General features: G+C 42.8%; 1 protein-coding gene across 1 annotated transcript in view; it reads right to left on the bottom strand.

The window, feature by feature from the left end:
* Positions 1–383: 383 nt before the first annotated feature.
* GRK7 (G protein-coupled receptor kinase 7) overlaps positions 384–18,965 on the bottom strand; it is a gene marked incomplete at both ends in the record, with an annotated part of 42,955 nt that continues 24,373 nt past the window's right edge. The window contains 2 exon segments of the mRNA XM_079705424.1: positions 384–720; positions 17,282–17,556. Of these exon segments, the coding sequence (XP_079561550.1) occupies positions 384–720; positions 17,282–17,556 (612 nt within the window).

The raw sequence follows: 18,965 nt of genomic DNA, 5'->3' as shown, positions 1-18,965 counted from the left end.
TGAGCATACCACAGAGTTCCATTCTCTGTTCTTAGGACTGTGTAATTATCAGGGACAGGATGGCAAAGGCTCATGCTTTTAGTTTAGCAAAATAAACCTGAGTGTTCCTTTTCCCAGGTCTCAGTGAAAACTGAGACTGTACTCTTCTTTATGAAGGAAGAAAGAAAGAATAAAGAAAGGAAGTAAGTTAGGGAGGAAGGGAGAAAGGAGGGAAGGAGAGAAAATACGTCTTAGTGGTGAGCTCACTTACCCTTTGAACTGTTTTGTGGTTGAAATGCCCTTCCTGACTGATCAGTGCTCATTCGACAGATTTTCACGTATTAGGAACATTCGAGGATTATGTCAGCTGAGACTCCTGCTGCCTGTGTGGTAGAGAGAACAACTTACAATAGCAAACATATACCAGACTTAGATGAATTACCCTCCCCGCAACCTGCGGGCCTGTTGGGGTCATTCCATTCGGCAAACAGTCCCGTTTCTAGAATCTCTTCCTGCCAAGCTATAGGGACAGCACCTGTTGCAAATCTTTGGAAGAACTGCGTATCTTTATCATCAAATTCGACTCCTCGAACCTCAGAGAAATCTTCAATTTCATCGATATCTTTGGCATAAACCACTGATGGGTCTGGCACAAATGGAGGCTCACCTAGGCCAGCTTCCAGGCAAGGAAAGTTGATGGTTTTGAAGAAATGGTGTTTCCTGGGATCATCAGACTTTTCTCTGTGAAGAAAGGAGATGGCCAGCCTGAGACACAGTAACAAACCCAAACAGGAACTGTTCTAGCAATTCAAAATATGTGGCCTTCTTTTCCTAGAATACATTTCATTTTAATTGCAGAGACGATATAACATAAAGAACAATTTAGAAAAATGACAACTTTCAAAACCACCCACAGGGAATTCCCTGACGGTCCAGTGGTTAGGACTCCATGCTTTCGCTGCCGAGGGCCTGGATTCGATCCCTAGTTGGGGAACTAAGGTCCGACGAGCTACACATGGCCAAAAAAAAAAAAAAAAGTTACCCCACACTTCTACTATATGCAGATAGTAGCATTTTCATTGTTTGTAGACCACCTTCACATTTAGATGTTTTTTTTTTTTTTTTTTTTTTTTGCGGTACGCGGGCCTTTCACTGCTGTGGCCTCTCCCGTTGCGGAGCACGGGCTCCAGACACGCAGGCTCAGCGGCCATGGCTCACGGGCCCAGCCGCTCCGCGGCATGTGGGATCCTCCCAGACCGGGGCATGAACCCGTGTCCCCTGCATCGGCAGGTGGACTCCCAACCACTGTGCCACCAGGGAAACCCCTGGATGTAATTTTTAAACAGCCAAGTAGTTGACATGACTTTTGTTCTTGGTGTTTCATGGAAACACCAGCAAAATTCAGTGGGGTCAGCGCCTGCTTGCCTGCAGCTTCCAAGTCACTCACTGCCTCTTGCTCTGTCCTTCAGGGTTACACAGAACAAGTGAAGCATGTCCCTTCTTACCTGACCACCACTTATATTTTAAAAGACAGCAGTCAGACCTCACTCTTCATATGACATGATTTCTAGGAGCCCCACCTACCTCCCTCAACTGCCACAGTAATCTTTAAAGACTTTTAAATAATCCATCAGCAATTTTTAGCAGCATAACTGAGCATACATTCGGTGCTCAAGACTACAGTTGTTTGTTATCAAACCCTCCTTCCCCATGCTAGAAATTATTCTAGTATTTGCCTTAGAATAAGGGGGAAAAATGTGTGTTTCCAGTTAGTTGTGTAACCTTTTATATTAGTTACCTATTGCTGTGTAACAGATTGCCCTAACATTTAGTGGCTTAAAACAACAAACATTTGGGACTTTCCTGGCAGCCCAGCGGTTAAGATTCTGTGCTCCCAGTGCAGGGGGCCTGGGTTTGATCCCTGGTCAGGGAACTAGATCTCGCATGCTACAATTAAGAAAGAGTCCACATGCTGCAAATAAGAGTCCACGTGCTGCAACTAAGAGTCCGCATGCCGCAACTAAAGATCTTTCATGCAGCAATGAAGATCCCGAGTGCTGCAACTAAGACCCAGAGCAGCCAAATAAATGAATAAATATTTTTTTTAAAAAAGGCTTTATTTAAAAAAAACAAAAACAAAAACATTTATTATTATCTCACAGTTTCTGTGGGGCAAGAATCTAGACTTGGGTTAACTGGGTGCCTCTGACTCAAGGTCTCTAGAGACATCACAGTAAAGCTGTTAGTCAAGGCTGTGGTCTCATCTGAAGGTTCGACTGGGGTGGGGGGGGTAATCTGCTTCCAGCCTCACTCATATGGTTATTGGAAAGCCTCCATCCCTCACTATGTAAGCCTCTTCACAGGGCTGCCTGATACCATTGTAACTGTCTTTCTTCAGGACAAATGGTCATATCAAGAGAGACAGAGAGAGAGCTCAAGATATAAGACACAGTATTTTTATTCCCTAACCTTGGAAATGACATCTCATTACTTCTGCCATATTCTACTTGTTAGAAGCAAGTCAGTATGTACAAGTAAGTCCAGCCCATCCTTAACGGAAGGGGTTACTCAAGGGTGTGGATGGCAGGAGGTAGGGATCTTTGGGGACCATATTAGGGGTGGTCTACCATACACTTCTCTTGGTTCTTCTTGAGTCCAAGTTTTAAAGAAATAAAAAAAGGGCTGTTTTGTGGCATCAGGTACAAACGATTTTTTTCTCTTTTTCATTTTTTAAAAAGATTTATTATTTATCATTTATTTATTTATTTTCTTTATTTTTGGATGCATCGAGTCTTAGTTGTGGCATGCAGGATCTTTGTTGAGGCATACGGGATCTTTCATCATGGTGCACAGGCTTCTCTCTAGTTGTGGTGTGCAGGTTTTCTCTTCTCTAGTTGTGGCGTGCAGGCTCCAGGGCGCGTGGGCTCTCTAGTTGAGGCGCACGAGCTCAGTAGTTGTGGCATGCGGGCTTAGTTGCCCCACGGCATGTAGGATCTTAGCTCCCTGACCAGGGATCGAACCCGTGACCCCTGCATTGTAAGGCAGATTCTTTACCACTGGACCACCAGGGAAGTTCCCTCTTTTTCTTTTATATGAGTAGGTATGCTGGTCTGACTAAGAGATGTCTTCCTTTTGGAAGAAGTCAATTTCTGTCGTAAATCAACCTTAATAAAGCTAATTACATTCATGGTCTTCCCTTTTTCATTTTTGTTCTAGTAATCAGAAAGCTTTTAGGAAAGGGATTGAGGGCTTCCCATATACATCCCCTTCAGAGACTCCCTACTGTGTCTGAGGATTACTGCAGCAGACTCTGTCTAGACTAGAGTCTAAACTCAATAATGACGTTACTAATAACAAGTGGAAATAACCAACATTTATTCAGAGCTACTCTTGGCTAACACAACGTTATGCTCTTCACTTACTTTGTCACATTTAACCATCACAACAACCTTACCTGTCTTTTAACTGTATTTTAAACCTCTTTTAACCTTTTTTTTTTTTTTTTTCCGGTACGCGGGCCTCTCACTGTTATGGCCTCTCCCGTTGCGAAGCACAGGCTCCGGACGCGCAGGCTCAGCGGCCATGGCTCACGGGCCCAGCCGCTCCGCGGCATGTGGGATCTTCCCAGACCGGGGCACGAACCCGTGTCCCCTGCATCGGTAGGCGGACTCTCAACAACTGCGCCACCAGGAAAGCCCCTCTTTTAACCTCTTTACACTTGCTTTTGCATTTATAAATAGCTGTGTATCTGAGAAAGCCAGCAAATATAGGTGAATTTTTCAAAGGAAAAATTGTAGTCAAATATTATTATGGAAAAGAGAAACTCAGTCGAAGGCTTCTGATGTCCAGCAATTCCCCAGTTCTTGTTTTGTGATTCAAGCCTAGCTCCATCCAGAAAGGCCCATCCAGGACTCCTTGGACTTTTCCCATTATGACCCCACTGAAAAGAGAGGTATGGAAAACTGTATCATAAGATACTATAAGGTAACTCTGTTCTCCCCAAAGCCACTGAGTCTCCATGAATTGAAAGAAAGAGAAATGCAGGCTTGCCATCTATTAGAACCTACTGATCAGACTTCCCTGGTGGCACAGTGGTTAAGAATTGGCCTGTCAAAGCAGAGGACATGGGTTCGATCCTTGGTCCAGGAAGATCCCACATGCCACGGAGCAACTAATCCCGTGGCCACAACTACTGAGCCTGCATGCTGCAGCTACTGAAGCCCATGCGCCTAGAGCCCATGCTCCCCAACAAGAGAGGCCACTGCAATGAGAAGCCCACGCACTGCAATGAAGAGTAGCGCCTGCTTGCTGCAACTAGAGAAAGCCCACGCACAGCAACGAAGTCCCAATGCACCCCCCCCCCCAAAAAAAAGAACCTACTGACCAATGTCTGTGTGGTTTACATCCTGTAGAGTAAGAGCCTTGAGGGAGGGTTACTAAGATGAATTGAAATTTCAAGGATGGATTTTTTTAAAAAGTCAGATCTATTGAGGTATAATTTACACAGCAACATTTTACAGTATCAGAAAGATTTGAGGAATGGGGGTTGGTACCAGATTTTAAATGTGTCAGAACAAGGATAGAGGTAAAATCCCACCCAAGGAGATCAGGCATGAACCTCAGGCCTGTGTGTCTCATAGAGAACAGAGGAGTTAGAATGGGACCAGGTGCCATGAGGAAGAAGCTTGTACCATCTTGATGGCTGCTGGCAGGTATGCACACACTGCACCAGAGGTCAAGAGGGCACCTTCAAAGTCACTGTGAGCAGATTTAACTCGGATAAAGGAGAGTGCCCATGGGCTCGGTGACCGTGGGGAACTTGCCATACCAGTCCTCACATCAAGATGCACAGTTCTCTTATCTAGGAAATAGACTCACAGGTGTAGAGAACAGACTTGCAGTTGCCAAGGGGCAGGGGTGGACTGGGAGTTTTGGATTAGCAGATGCAAACTATTATATATAGAACGGATAAACAACAAGGTGCTGCTGTATAGCACAGGGAACTCTATTCAATATCCTGTAATAAACTATCATGGAAAAGAATATGAAAAAAAGAGTATATATATGTCTAACTGAATCCCTTTGCTGTACAGCAGAAATGAACACAACGTTGTAAATCAAGTCTACTTCAATAGAATAAACTTTTTAAAAAATGCACCGTTCTTAACTAGCATCTCAACCAGGCCCGGATGGCCTTGGCTTGTCCTTTAGGGATGGCCAACTGCAGCCTTTTTGCCACCAGTCACAGAAGACTGGGGAAAAACGGGCCACGTTGAGGTTTTCTTTATGTCCTGACACATCCCCGACTAGATGCCCCTGGAGGGCAGGGCCCATGCCTTACGCCCCTTTCCAATAAATATCGGTGGGTGCTGATGCTCACAACAAAAGACGAGGCTCTCCAACTTCTGCTCCTTTCCCTCTGTGTCCAGGCTACCGGAAAGCTGATCACTTGGCTCTTTTGCACTAGCTGTGCTTACCTCAGTTGTGTAATTAGAGTGAAGCTTATTTGACTCTTGAACCTTTCCCTGGCAGATTTGTTCAGGGCCCTTTTGGTCCATCATCATGCAGTGCCCTTGGGCAAATAGGGGAGACTATTGAAGGTGGCAGCACCTTTTGTTTTTTTTTTTTTTTTTTTTTTTTTTTTTTTTTTTTTTTTTTTTTTTTTTTTTGTTTTGTTTTGTTTTGTTTTGTTTTTTATTAGTTTCTGCTTTATAACAAAGTGAATCAGTCATACGTATACATCTGTTCCCACATCCCCTCCCTCATGCATCTCCCTCCCTCCCACCCTCCCCATCCCACCCCTCCAGGCGGTCACAAAGCACCGAGCTGATCTCCCTGTGCTCTGCAGCTGCTTCCCACTATCTATCTACCTTACGTTTGGTAGTGTATATATGTCCATGCCTCTCTTTCCCTTTGTCACAGCTTACCCTTCCCCTTCCCCATATCCTCAAGTCCATTCTCAAGTAGGTCTGTGTCTTTATTCCCGTTTTACCCCTAGGTTCTTCATGACATTTTTTTTTTTTTTAAATTCCATATATATGTGTTAGCATACGGTATTTGTCTTTCTCTTTCTGACTCACTTCACTCTGTATGACAGACTCTAGGTCTATCCACCTCATTACAAATAGCTCAGTTTCGTTTCTTTTTATGGCTGAGTAATATTCCATTGTATATATGTGCCACATCTTCTTTATCCATTCATCCGATGATGGACACTTAGGTTGTTTCCAGCTCCGGGCTATTGTGAATAGAGCTGCAATGAACATTTTGGTACATGTCTCTTTTTGAATTATGGTTTTCTCAGGGTATATGCCTAGTAGTGGGATTGCTGGGTCATATGGTAGTTCTATTTTTAGTTTTTTAAGGAACCTCCATACTGTTCTCCATAGTGGCTGTACCCATTCACATTCCCACCAGCAGTGCAAGAGTGTTCCCTTTTCTCCACACCCTCTCCAGCATTTATTGTTTCTAGATTTCTTGATGATGGCCATTCTGACTGGTGTGAGATGATATCTCATTGTAGTTTTGATTTGCATTTCTCTAATGATTAATGATGTTGAGCATTCTTTCATGTGTTTGTTGGCAGTCTGTATATCTTCTTTGGAGAAATGCCTATTTAAGTCTTCTGCCCATTTTTGGATTGGGTTGTTTGTTTTTTTGCTATTGAGCTGCATGAGCTGTTTATAAATTTTGGAGATTAATCCTTTGTCAGTTGCTTCATTTGCAAATATTTTCTCCCATTCTGAGGGTTGTCTTTTGGTCTTGTTTATGGTTTCCTTTGCTGTGCAAAAGCTTTGAAGTTTCATTAGGTCCCATTTGTTTATCATTGTTTTTATTTCCATTTCTCTAGGAGGTGGGTCCAAAAGGATCTTGCTGTGATTTATGTCATAGAGTGTTCTACCTATGTTTTCCTCTAAGAGTTTGATAGTTTCTGGCCTTACATTTAGGTCTTTAATCCATTTTGAGCTTATTTTTGTGTATGGTGTTAGGGAATGATCTAATCTCATACTTTTACATGTCCCTGTCCAGTTTTCCCAGCACCACTTATTGAAGAGGCTGTCCTTTCTCCACTGTACATTCCTGCCTCCTTTATCAAAGATAAGTTGGCCATATGTGCGTGGGTTTATCTCTGGGCTTTCTATCCTGATCCACTGATCTATCTTTCTGTTTTTATGCCAGTACCACACTGTCTTAATTACTGTAGCTTTGTAGTATAGTCTGAAGTCAGGCAGCCTGATTCCTCCAGCTCCGTTTTTCGTTCTCAAGATTGCTTTGGCTATTCGGGGTCTTTTGTTTTTCCAAACAAATTTTGAAATTTTTTGTTCTACTTCTGTGAAAAATGCCAGTGGTAGTTTGATAGGGATTGCATTGAATCTGTAGATTGCTTTGGGTAGTAGAGTCATTTTCACAATATTGATTCTTCCAATCCAGGAGCATGGTATATCTCTCCATCTATTTGTATCATCTTTAATTTCTTTCATCAGTGTCTTATAATTTTCTGCATACAGGTCTTTTGTCTCCTTAGGTAGGTTTATTCCTAGATATTTTATTCTTTTTGTTGCAATGGTAAATGGGAGTGTTTTCTTGATTTCATTTTCAGATTTTTCATCATTAGTGTACAGGAATGCCAGAGATTTCTGTGCATTAATTTTGTATCCTGCTACTTTACCAAATTCATTGATTAGCTCTAGTAGTTTTTCGGTAGCATCTTTAGGATTCTCTATGTATAGTATCATGTCATCTGCAAACAGTGACAGCTTTACTTCTTCTTTTCCAATTTGGATTCCTTTTATTTCCTTTTCTTCTCTGATTGCTGTGGCTAAAACTTCCAAAACTATGTTGAATAAGAGTGGTGAGAGTGGGCAGCCTTGTCTTGTTCCTGATCTTAGTGGAAATGGTTTCAGTTTTTCACCATTGAGGACAATGTTGGCTGTGGGTTTGTCATATATGGCCTTTATTATGTTGAGGAAAGTTCCCTCTATGCCTACTTTCTGCAGGGTTTTTATCATAAATGGGTGTTGAATTTTGTCGAAAGCTTTCTCTGCATCTATTGAAATGATCATATGGTTTTTCTCCTTCAACTTGTTAATATGGTGTATCACATTGATTGATTTGCGTATATTGAAGAATCCTTGCATTCCTGGAATAAACCCCACTTGATCATGGTGTATGATCCTTTTAATGTGCTGTTGGATTCTGTTTGCTAGTATTTTGTTGAGGATTTTTGCATCTATGTTCATCAGTGATATTGGCCTGTAGTTTTCTTTCTTTGTGACATCCTTGCCTGGTTTTGGTATCAAGGTGATGGTGGCCTCGTAGAATGAGTTTGGGAGTGTTCCTTCCTCTGATATTGTTTGGAAGAGTTTGAGAAGGATGGGTGTTAGCTCTTCTCTAAATGTTTGATAGAATTCGCCTGTGAAGCCATCTGGTCCTGGGCTTTTGTTTGATGGAAGATTTTTAATCACAGTTTCAATTTCAGTGCTTGTGATTGGTCTATTCATATTTTCTATTTCTTCCTGAGTCAGTCTTGGTAGGTTGTGCATTTCTAAGAATTTGTCCATTTCTTCCAGGTTGTCCATTTTATTGGCATAGAGTTGCTTATAGTAATCTCTCATGATCTTTTGTATTTCTGCAGTGTCAGTTGTTACTTCTCCTTTTTCATTTCTAATTCTACTGATTTGAGTCTTCTCCCTTCTTTTCTTGATGAGTCTGGCTAATGGTTTGTCAATTTTGTTTATCTTCTCAAAGAACCAGCTTTTAGTTTGGTTGATCTTTGCTATCGTTTCCTTCATTTCTTTTTCATTTATTTCTGATCTGATCTTTATGATTTCTTTCCTTCTGCTAACTTTGGGGGTTTTTTGTTCTTCTTTCTCTAATTGCTTTAGGTGCAGGGTCAGGTTGTTTACTCGAAATGTTTCCTGTTTCTTAAGGTGGGATTGTATTGCTATAAACTTCCCCCTTAGAACTGCTTTTGCTGCGTCCCATAGGTTTTGGGTCGTCGTGTCTCCATTGTCATTTGTTTCTAAGTATTTCTTAATTTCCTCTTTGATTTCTTCAGTGATCACTTCATTATTGAGTAGTGTATTGTTTAGCCTCCATGTGTTTGTATTTTTTACAGATCTTTTCCTGTAATTGATGTCTAGTCTCATAGCATTGTGGTCGGAAAAGATACTTGATACAATTTCAATTTTCTTAAATTTACCAAGGCTTGATTTGTGACCCAAGATATGATCTATCCTGGAGAATGTTCCATGAGCACTTGAGAAAAATGTGTATTCTGTCGTTTTTGGGTGGAATGTCCTATAAATATCAATTAAGTCCATCTTGTTTAATGTATCATTTAAAGCTTGTGTTTCCTTATTTATTTTCATTTTGGATGATCTGTCCATTGGTGAAAGTGGGGTGTTAAAGTCCCCTACTATGATTGTGTTACTGTCGATTTCCCCTTTTATGGCTGTTAGTATTTGCCTTATGTATTGAGGTGCTCCTATGTTGGGTGCATAAATATTTACAATTGTTATATCTTCTTCTTGGATCGATCCCTTTATCGTTATGTAGTGTCCTTCTTTGTCTCTTCTAATAGTCTTTATTTTAAAGTCTATTTTGTCTGATATAAGAATTGCTACTCCAGCTTTCTTTTGATTTCCATTTGCATGGAATATCTTTTTCCATCCCCTTACTTTCAGTCTGTATGTGTCTCTAGGTCTGAAGTGGGTCTCTTGTAGACAGCATATATATGGGTCTTGTTTTTGTATCCATTCAGCCACTCTGTGTCTTTTGGTGGGAGCATTTAGTCCATTTACATTTAAGGTAATTATTGATATGTATGTTCCTATTCCCATTTCCTTAATGGCTTTGGGTTCGTTATTGTAGGTATAGTCCTTCTGTTCTGTTTCTTGCCTAGAGAAGTTCCTTTAGCATTTGTTGTAAAGCTGGTTTGGTGGTGCTGAACTCTCTCAGCTTTTGCTTGTCTGTAAAGGTTTTAATTTCTCCATCAAATCTGAATGAGATCCTTGCTGGGTAGAGTAATCTTGGTTGCAGGTTTCTCTCCTTCATCACTTTAATTATGTCCTGCCACTCCCTTCTGGCTTGTAGAGTTTCTGCTGAGAGATCAGCTGTTAACCTGATGGGGATTCCCTTGTGTGTTATTTGTTGTTTTTCCCTTGCTGCTTTTAATATGATTTCTTTGTGTTTAATTTTTGACAGTTTGATTAATATGTGTCTTGGCGTATTTCTTCTTGGATTTATTCTGTATGGGACTCTCTGTGCCTCCTGGACTTGATTAACTATTTCCTTTCCCATATTAGGGAAGTTTTCAACTATAATCTCTTCAAATATTTTCTCAGTCCCTTTCTTTTTCTCTTCTTCTTCTGGAACCCCTATAATTCGAATGTTGGTGCGTTTAATGTTGTCCCAGAGGTCTCTGAGACTGTCCTCTGTTCTTTTCATTCTTTTTTCTTTATTTTTCTCTGCATCAGTTATTTCCACTATTTTATCTTCCACCTCACTTATCCGTTCTTCTGCCTCAGTTATTCTGCTATTGATCCCATCTAGAGTATTTTTCATTTCATTTATTGTGTTTTTAATTGATGCTTGATTCATCTTTAGTTCTTCTAGGTCCTTGTTAACTGTTTCTTGCATATTGTCTATTCTATTTCCAAGATTTTGGATCTGGGAAATAGAATCTTGGATCAGCTTTACTATCATTATTCTGAATTCTTTTTCAGGTAGACTGCCTATTACCTCTTCATTTGTTAGGTCTGGTAGGTTTTTATCTTGCTCCTTCACCTGCTGTGTGTTTTTCTGCTTTCTCATTTTGCTTATGTTACTGTGTTTGGGGTCTCCTTTTTGCAGGCTGCAGATTCGTAGTTCCCGTTGTTTTTGGTGTCTGTCCCCCGTGGCTAAGGTTGTTACAGTAGGTTGTGTAGGCTTCCTGGTGGGGGGGACTAATGCCTGTGTTCTGGTGGTTGAAGCTCGATCTTGTCTTTCTGGTGGACAGGTCCACGTCTGGTGGTGTGTTTTGGGGTGCCTGTGGCCTTATTATGTTTTTAGGTATCCTCTCTGCTAATGGGTGGGGTTGTGTTCCTGCCTTGCTAGTTGCTTGGCATAGGGTGACCAGCACTCTAGCTTGCTGGTCGTTGACTGAAGCTGGGTGCTGGTGTTGAGATGGAGATCCCTGGGAGATTTTCGCTGCTTGATATTATGTGGAGCTGGGAGGTCTCTTGTGGACCCGTGTCCTGAAGTTGGCTCTCCCACTTCAGAGGCACAGCACTAACTCCTGGCTGCAGCACCAAGAGCCTTTCATCCACCCGGCTCAGAATAACAGTGAGAAAAAGTAGAAAGAAATAATTCGTAGAAGAAAGAAAGAGAGATTGAAAGAAAGGAAGAAGGGAAGTAAGGAAGGAAGGAAGGAAGGAAGAAAGGAGGGAGGGAGGAAGGATGGAAAGAACGGAAAGAAAGGAGGGAGGGAGGGAGGAATGAAAGCAAAAGGAAGAGTGAATGGAAGAAGAGAGGGAGGGAGGGAGGAAGGAAAGAAAGAAAGAAAGAAAGGAGGGAGGGAGGGAGGGAGGAAGGAAAGAAAAAGAAAGTGGAAAGAAGAAGGGTGGGAGGGAGGGAGGGATGGAGGAAAGAAAAAGAAAGAAGGAAAGGAGGAGCGGAGGGAGGGAGGGAGGAAGGGAAGGGAGGAAAAAAAGAAAGAGCAGGTAAAGTAAAATAGAATAAAGTATGAAATATAGTAGCGTTATTAAAATTAAAAAGTAATTATTGAAAAAAAACACGGACCGAAAGAACCCTGGGACATATGGTGGAAGCAAAGCTATACAGAGAGAATCTTACACAGAAGATTACACATACACATTCACAAAAAGAGAGCAGGGGGAAAAATCAAAAATCTTGCTCTCCAAGTCCACCTCCTCGATTTGGGATAATTCGTTGTAAAAAGAGGAAAAGGGCGAAAAGTCTGAAATCTTGCTAAGTCCACCTCCTTAATTTGAGATAATTCGTTGTAAAAAGAGGGAAAAAAAGGGGGGGAAAGTCTTAAATCTTGTCCTCAAGGTCCACTTCCTCAATTTGGGATGATTCGCTGTCCATTCATGCACTCCACAGACGCAGGGCACATCAAATGGACCGTGGAGCTTTAATCCGCTGCCTCGGAGGCTGCACAGAGAGATTTCCCTGTCTCTGCTCTCACAGCTCCCGGGTCTCAGCCTTGGACCTGGCCCCGCCTCTGCGCGTAGGTCGCCGGAGGGCGTCCGTTCTTCGCTCAGACAGGACGGGTTTAAAGGAGCCGCTGATTCGGGGGCTCTGGCTCACTCAGGCAGAGGGGAGGGAGGGGAATGCCCTCTCCTCGCGCACCAGGCAACAAAAGGGAAAAAAGTCTCTTGCCTCTCCGGTAGCTCCAGACCCTTTCCCCGGACTCCCTCCGGGCTAGCACTAACCCCTTCAGGGTCTCTTCCTGCCGCCAGCCCCAGACCTCTCCCTGCGCTCCGACTGAAAGCCGATACCCGAGCCTCAGCTCCCAGCCCCGCCCGCTCTGGCGGCCGAGCAGACAAGTCTCTCGGGCTGGTGTGTGCCTGAGGGCACCGATCCTCTGTGCCAAAATCTCTCTGCTTTGCCCTCCACACCCCTGTTGCTGTGCTCTCCTCCGCTACTCCGAAGCTTTCCCCCTCCGCCACCTGCAGTCTCCGCCCTCGAAGGGGCTTGTAGTGTGTAGAAACCTTCCCTCCTTCACGGCTCCCTCCCACTGGTGCAGGTCCCGTCCATATCCTATTGTCTCTGTTTATTCTTTTTTTCTTTTGACCTACCCAGGTATGTGGGGAGTTTCTTGCCTTTTGGGGGGTCTGAGGTCTTCTGTCAGCGTTCAGTAGGTGTTCTGTTGGAGTTGTTCCACGTGTAGATGAATTTCTGATGTATCTGTGGGGAGGAAGGTGATCTCCGCGTCTTACTCTTCCGCCATCTTCCTCCGGCTCCGGCAGCACCTTTTGTAAGGGCCAAATCAGCAGCTGCAGGGAGACTTCTCCTGCTTATTGAATATATTTCAGAGCACTGACAGGGGCTATTGTGTTACCAAACCCCACACAGAGATTACAATGGATTTTCTAATAACAGTCAGTGAAGGAAAGGTACCAGCTGCCCATACACGAGGACCACACTGTGGGGTTTGGTCTGACAAGAACAGTGGCTATTGGCCCGAGAAGCACTTAAGTCAGAGACTTGCATGGATATTTGCCCTTATTTGGCTGCACTGTCTGATCAGAATCAATCCTGCAAAATACTTAAGTCTTCACCTTTCATTTTATTGGAACACACCATAGTTGACCCCATCTGGAGTCCCTGTGAGATGATCAGAAAAGCTTCTGGCTTCTCTGCAAAATTAATTCACAGACCCATAAAGGCAAGAGGAGATTCCCTTCAGTGATGTCTAAGGAAGGAGAAGGGTTTTTTTCTTTCTTTCAAATGCTCGTGAATGCAACAGGGAGGGGGCACTTGACCTCTCCGCTGTGTAACACATTGTCTAGGTATTTGCTCGGCTTTGGAGGATGCCCACGAAAGTACTCAAACATTATCTCATTTGAATGAATGTTTAAAAAATACAAAGAGTTGAAATGAAAACGTTGGAAGGTTTTCTCTTTCACTGAACAGCTGGTTTTTATATGCTTTCTCCCTAATGTTGTAAACAGTTTTTATACAAAACAGTCACAACAACAAATGTTTTGGGTTTTTTTTTTGCGGTACGCGGGCCTCTCACTGCTGTGGCCTCTCCCGTTGCCGAGCACAGGCTCCGGATGCGCAGGCTCAGCGGCCATGGCTCACGGGCCCAGCCGCTCCGCGGCACGTGGGATCCTCCCGGACCGGGGCACGAACCCGTGTCCCCTGCATCGGCAGGCGGACCCTCAACCACTGCGCCACCAGGGAAGCCCAACAAATGCTTTTAAAAAAGGTTTTGCTTGACAGAGCAGCTTCAGGCCATGATCTAGTGCTTTAAGGTGGCGTTTTCCTGAAGAAGTTAGTCAATGTTTCATTTTACAGATTCAAAGTGGGCTTCTAAAGTACTGAGATAGGTTTTTATTCAAAGACACCAAGTGGGTCGTGTTCCCTTCAGGGAAGTCATCTAAAGAGACTGTTCGCTTCTTTCACTGCCTTGGCCACTGTTGGTACATCCTCTGATTCCCCCCGCATGGGCTTGAGAGCCAAGATGGTAGAGACGGTCTGTGTTCACCATATCCAGCTCTCCTCTCCTTCCTGGACAGACAGAAAGCAGCACTAGTCAGCTCCCTTGCCCTTAGGCAGGGCCCGAGGACTCATTCTGTCTGACAGAAGTGTATCTGAAATGACCTGTAAAGTGGGTCTGAGGCAGGACAAAGCTCCCCAGGCTCTCTGCATGCTCTCTTGTTGCCACAGCAACCGAAACCACCACTGGATGAAACCACCAGTTCCAGTGGGGCTGAAAGGTGGAAGCAGCCTGAAGCTCTGAGTCACCATTCAGAAGGGAGATACCTGGAGAACCCTTGGACCCATAAAGGACTTCCTGTGAATGAGAAATAATCCTTTCGTTTTAAGCCGCTGAGACTTTGGGATTTGCTTGTGATCACAACATGGCCTATTTTGACCACACTAATACAATGTTGGAATCTACACAGGAAAATCACTTCCACATTTTACTTTCACATCAGTGAAGAGTTCCATCTCATTTCAAAATACTCATTTGTTAGTTTGGTTATCTTTGAAATGCTTTGAAAGTCATTACAAATGAATTTTGTTTCGCTATTTTAAAAAATCAGATCAAAAATAAAAAGTTTGCCTCCATACGTAAACGCTGTGAGCTAAGGCAGCCCTGTTCTAGAGCCTCCACTCACAACTACTCAGAAGATTTAGAGTAATTTGGCTCTCTAAGTTTTGGTGTAATATTAAAAATCAGTCATATTACTTTATGGTTGTAACTTTCTTTTTGTATGTATTTTTAGATTTTGAAAATTCAGTCCAAGTAATCTAAGACACACGAGCTCGTAGTTTAGTCAAAATATTATCAGAGGGCTTCCCTGGTGGCGCAGTGGTTGAGAGTCTGCCTGCCGATGCAGGGGACACGGGTTCGTGCCCTGGTCCGGGAGGATCCCACATGCCGTGGAGTGGCTGGGCCCGTGAGCCATGGCCACTGAGCCTGCGCGTCTGGAGCCTGTGCTCCGCAACGGGAGAGGCCACAACAGTGAGAGGCCCGCGTACTGAAAAAAAAAAAAATTATCTGATATCACCCTTAGAACTAATTAATAATAATTGCTATCACATTGAATGATTCCTAACCTATGTTATATCTAACTTTGCAAGCATTATATCTAAACCTCAAAATATCCCACTGAATTAGTTAGGGTTCTTTAGAGAAACAGAACCAAAAGGGCGCTGAAGGGTCCAGAATGCACAACAGTGGCATAAAAATTATTTTGAGCTGAAGTTATTTGAGAGTCAACAGATGCAGGTTTTGAACTCCCCTTGTCTGCCTTTAAGATAAGCAGAGCCTTGGAAAAAAACTCAACTCATAAATCTTCTCCCCGGGAATTTCAGGAGTTTTGGAAGCAGGAAAGATTGACTCTTATCACCAGTGACAGAACTCAGCACCACACCTAAATAGACATTGCCACAAAGCTATCATATCTCCCATCTATTCTTCTAAGGGCCATTTATCTTTCCTAAAAGTCAACTGTTCTCTCATGAGTGCCCTTACCCCACTATTTCAAAGAAGTCATTTGTTTTCCTGTAAGTGACCTTCTCCCCAACCCCTTTCCCTATTAAATGGAATATAAGCCCTCAATTCTAACTGCCACCTAGTTACACTTTTTTGTGAACTCTTGTGTATGTACATAAATAAAAATCTGTCTTTTCTCTTGCTAATCGTCTTTTGGCAGTTTAATTTTCAGGCTTCCGTTTCTAAACCTAAGCGGGTAGAAGAAAAGTTCTTTCCTCTCCCCCCAGTACGTGTGTATGTAAGAGAGAGAGAGAGAGAGAGAGAGAGAGTTTATTTTAAGGAACTGGCTCAGGCAATTGTGGAGGTCTGGCAAGTTCAAATTCTGCAAGGTAGGCTGTGTGGCTGGAGAGTCAGGGAAGAGTCACAGTTCAAGTTCAAAGGTGGTTTGCTGGCAGAAGTCCTTCTCCCAGGGAGGTCAGTCCTTTTCTATTAAGGCCTTCAACAAATCACATGAGGCTCATCCACATAATGAAGAGTAACCTGCTGTACTCAAAACCTACTCATTTATATGTTAATCTTACCTAAAAAATACCTGCACAGAAACATCTAGAATAGTGTTTGATCAAATATCTGAGTACTGTGGCCTAGTCAAGTTAAGACATAAAATTAACGATCACACCCACAAAAAACCCCATTTTATATATGAGGATATTGAGACTCCAAGAAAGTAACTCAGTTGCTTGGGGGTAAAATGATCAGTATGTAGCCAAGCTGGGATGTGAGTCTATGTCTGTGACTTGAAAACCCTTGGTTTTCTCCTTACATGACACAGTTACTCACTGCCAAGGGTCTTTTCATAGGTCAGGTTTTCTTATTTTTTTCTTCTAAAATATCTTGATCTTATTATTCCTTTGTACGCAATAAAACTTGACTTTCCTCAAAACTAATTTCAACTGTACTTAACATAGCTGGCAACATCATATGTACTTAATAAATATTTGTTGACTGATTAATGATATTTTACAGAGATGTTTAAAAGGGGCAGAATCTTTCACTTGAAAATACATCTTGGAGGACTTCCCTGGTAGCACAGTGGTTAAGAATCCACCTGCCAATGCAGGGGACACGGGTTCAAGCCCTGGTCTGGGAAGATCCCACATGCTGCTGAGCAGCTAAGCCCATGTGCCACAACTACTGAGCCCACATGCCACAACTACTGAAGCCCGCATGCCTAGAGCCCATGCTCGGCAACAGGAGAAGCCACCACAATGTGAAGCCGGTGCACGGCAACAAAGAGTAGCCCCCGCTCGTTGCAACTAGAGAAAACCTGTGTGCAGCAATGAAGACCCAACACAGCCAAAAATAAATAAATAAATAAATAAATAAATTAAATAAAATTTAAAAACTGCAGTATTTACTTAAAAAAAAATACATCTTGGAGATTGTTCCATATCAAGTGTTCATAGTGTTTGAAAGTGTTGAAAATACTTAACCACATAATATACAAATAATAACGGGAAAATACTACTACTACTTAATCCCAAGCCTTTGTCATTAATCCAAAGTATTCTCCAAATCCCTGTGGAAATGCTGACATCACTAATCATGTCTTTATATGATAGTTACCTGCTTCCTAAGCGTTGCTCTGGTGTCTTAGCCAAGAAGAGTCTGCAAATGTCTTTTGCTTCCTCTGTAAAGTTATCGTGTTGGAATCTGACTTCCTCTTTCAGTGTTCTTTGCTTTAAATCCTCTTTACTGACTTTTTCCTTGTAATCTTTGAATGGTGTTCGTCCAGCAACCATTTCATAAATACTGCATCCCATTGCAAACCAGTCCACAGGATAGGCATAACTCGCTTTTTCCATTAGGATTTCAGGAGCCATACAACCATTGGTTCCAGCCTGTAATGCCCCAAACAAAAACAAAACAAAACAAAAACACTAATGTGAATTGAACAGACACTGCTGACAGCCTACTCAATACCCTTTCTCCTTTTCTTTCCTTGTTGAGGGAACCCTAATTTACTTGGAGTGGCGATGTGTCTAACCTATTCTATTCCCTGCTTTCCCAGCAGCCTCTGGTGCAGTCAGGGCAAGCCATGTAATCCATTCTGGCCAATGAGAGACATAAAGAGGATTTGGTTGGAGTACATTATGAAAGAGACAGATACGGCTGATCTTGAAGTGGGAAAACCACCTAGACTCTCTTAGTTCCCTCACCTCATCTTTAAGGTAAAAAGTTCACGCGGCTGTCTCTAAGATCCCCTAAATTCTGCTTCTGCTTTTTATTCACAGATAATAGAAAATTAGATGCATGATTTTTTTTTTTTTTTTTTTTTTTTTTTGCCGTACGTGGGCCTCTCACTGTTGCGGCCTCTCCCGTTGCGGAGCACAGGCTCCGGACGCGCAGGCTCAGCGGCCATGGCTCACGGGTCCAGCCACTCTGCGGCATGTGGGATCTTCCCGGACCGGGGCACGAACCCGTGTCCCCTGCATTGGCAGGCGGACTCTCAACCACTGCGCCACCAGGGAAGCCCCATGATTTTTTTTAAGTGGAGTTCTTTATTGCTAATATTGGACGTTCACATAATATTATCTAGTCTATGTTTTTTTACTCTATTTGCTATGTAATGATACTAATATATCAACCATCTTTGCCTGTTTGTCTCTGCACTGAAAATTTAATACAGAAATTTTAATCCATAAAGTTCCACACATGAAACTTCATTTAACATGCAAGACTATATATTGTAGGCACACTTCTACTGACAATATATACCAAATGACCATTGGGTTAATGTGTATATATATATATATTTAAATACACATAGCATACAATTTACCATCTTACCATTTTAAGTGTTTAGTTAAAGAGTATTAAGTACATTTATGTTGTGCAATGAATCTCCAGAACTCTTCATCTTTAAAAGCTGAAACTCTATACCCATTAAACAATTCCCCATTGGGCTTCCCTGGTGGTGCAGTGGTTAAGAATCCACCTGCCAATGCAGGGGACACGGGTTCGAGCGCTGGTCCGGGAAGATCCCACATGCCGTGGAGCAAATAAGCCTGTGCGCCACAACTACTGAGCCTGCGCTCTAGAGCCCACGAGCCACAACTACTGAAGCCCGCACGCCTAGAGCCTGTGCTCTGCAACAAGAGAAGCCACCACAGTGAGAAGCCTGAGCACTGCAACAAAGAGTAGCCCCCGCTCGCCGCAACTAGAGAAAGCCCGCGTGAAGCAACGAAGACCCAACACAGCCAAACAAAACAAAGCAAAACAAAAAAACCCAAAAAACCCCCAAAAAACA

Source organism: Hyperoodon ampullatus (assembly GCF_949752795.1).
Source record: "Hyperoodon ampullatus genome assembly, chromosome: 5".
Classification (NCBI taxonomy): Eukaryota; Metazoa; Chordata; class Mammalia; order Artiodactyla; family Ziphiidae; genus Hyperoodon; species Hyperoodon ampullatus.
The sequence above is the reverse complement of the archived record's forward strand: the minus strand, read 5'-3'. Positions and strand labels throughout refer to the sequence as shown.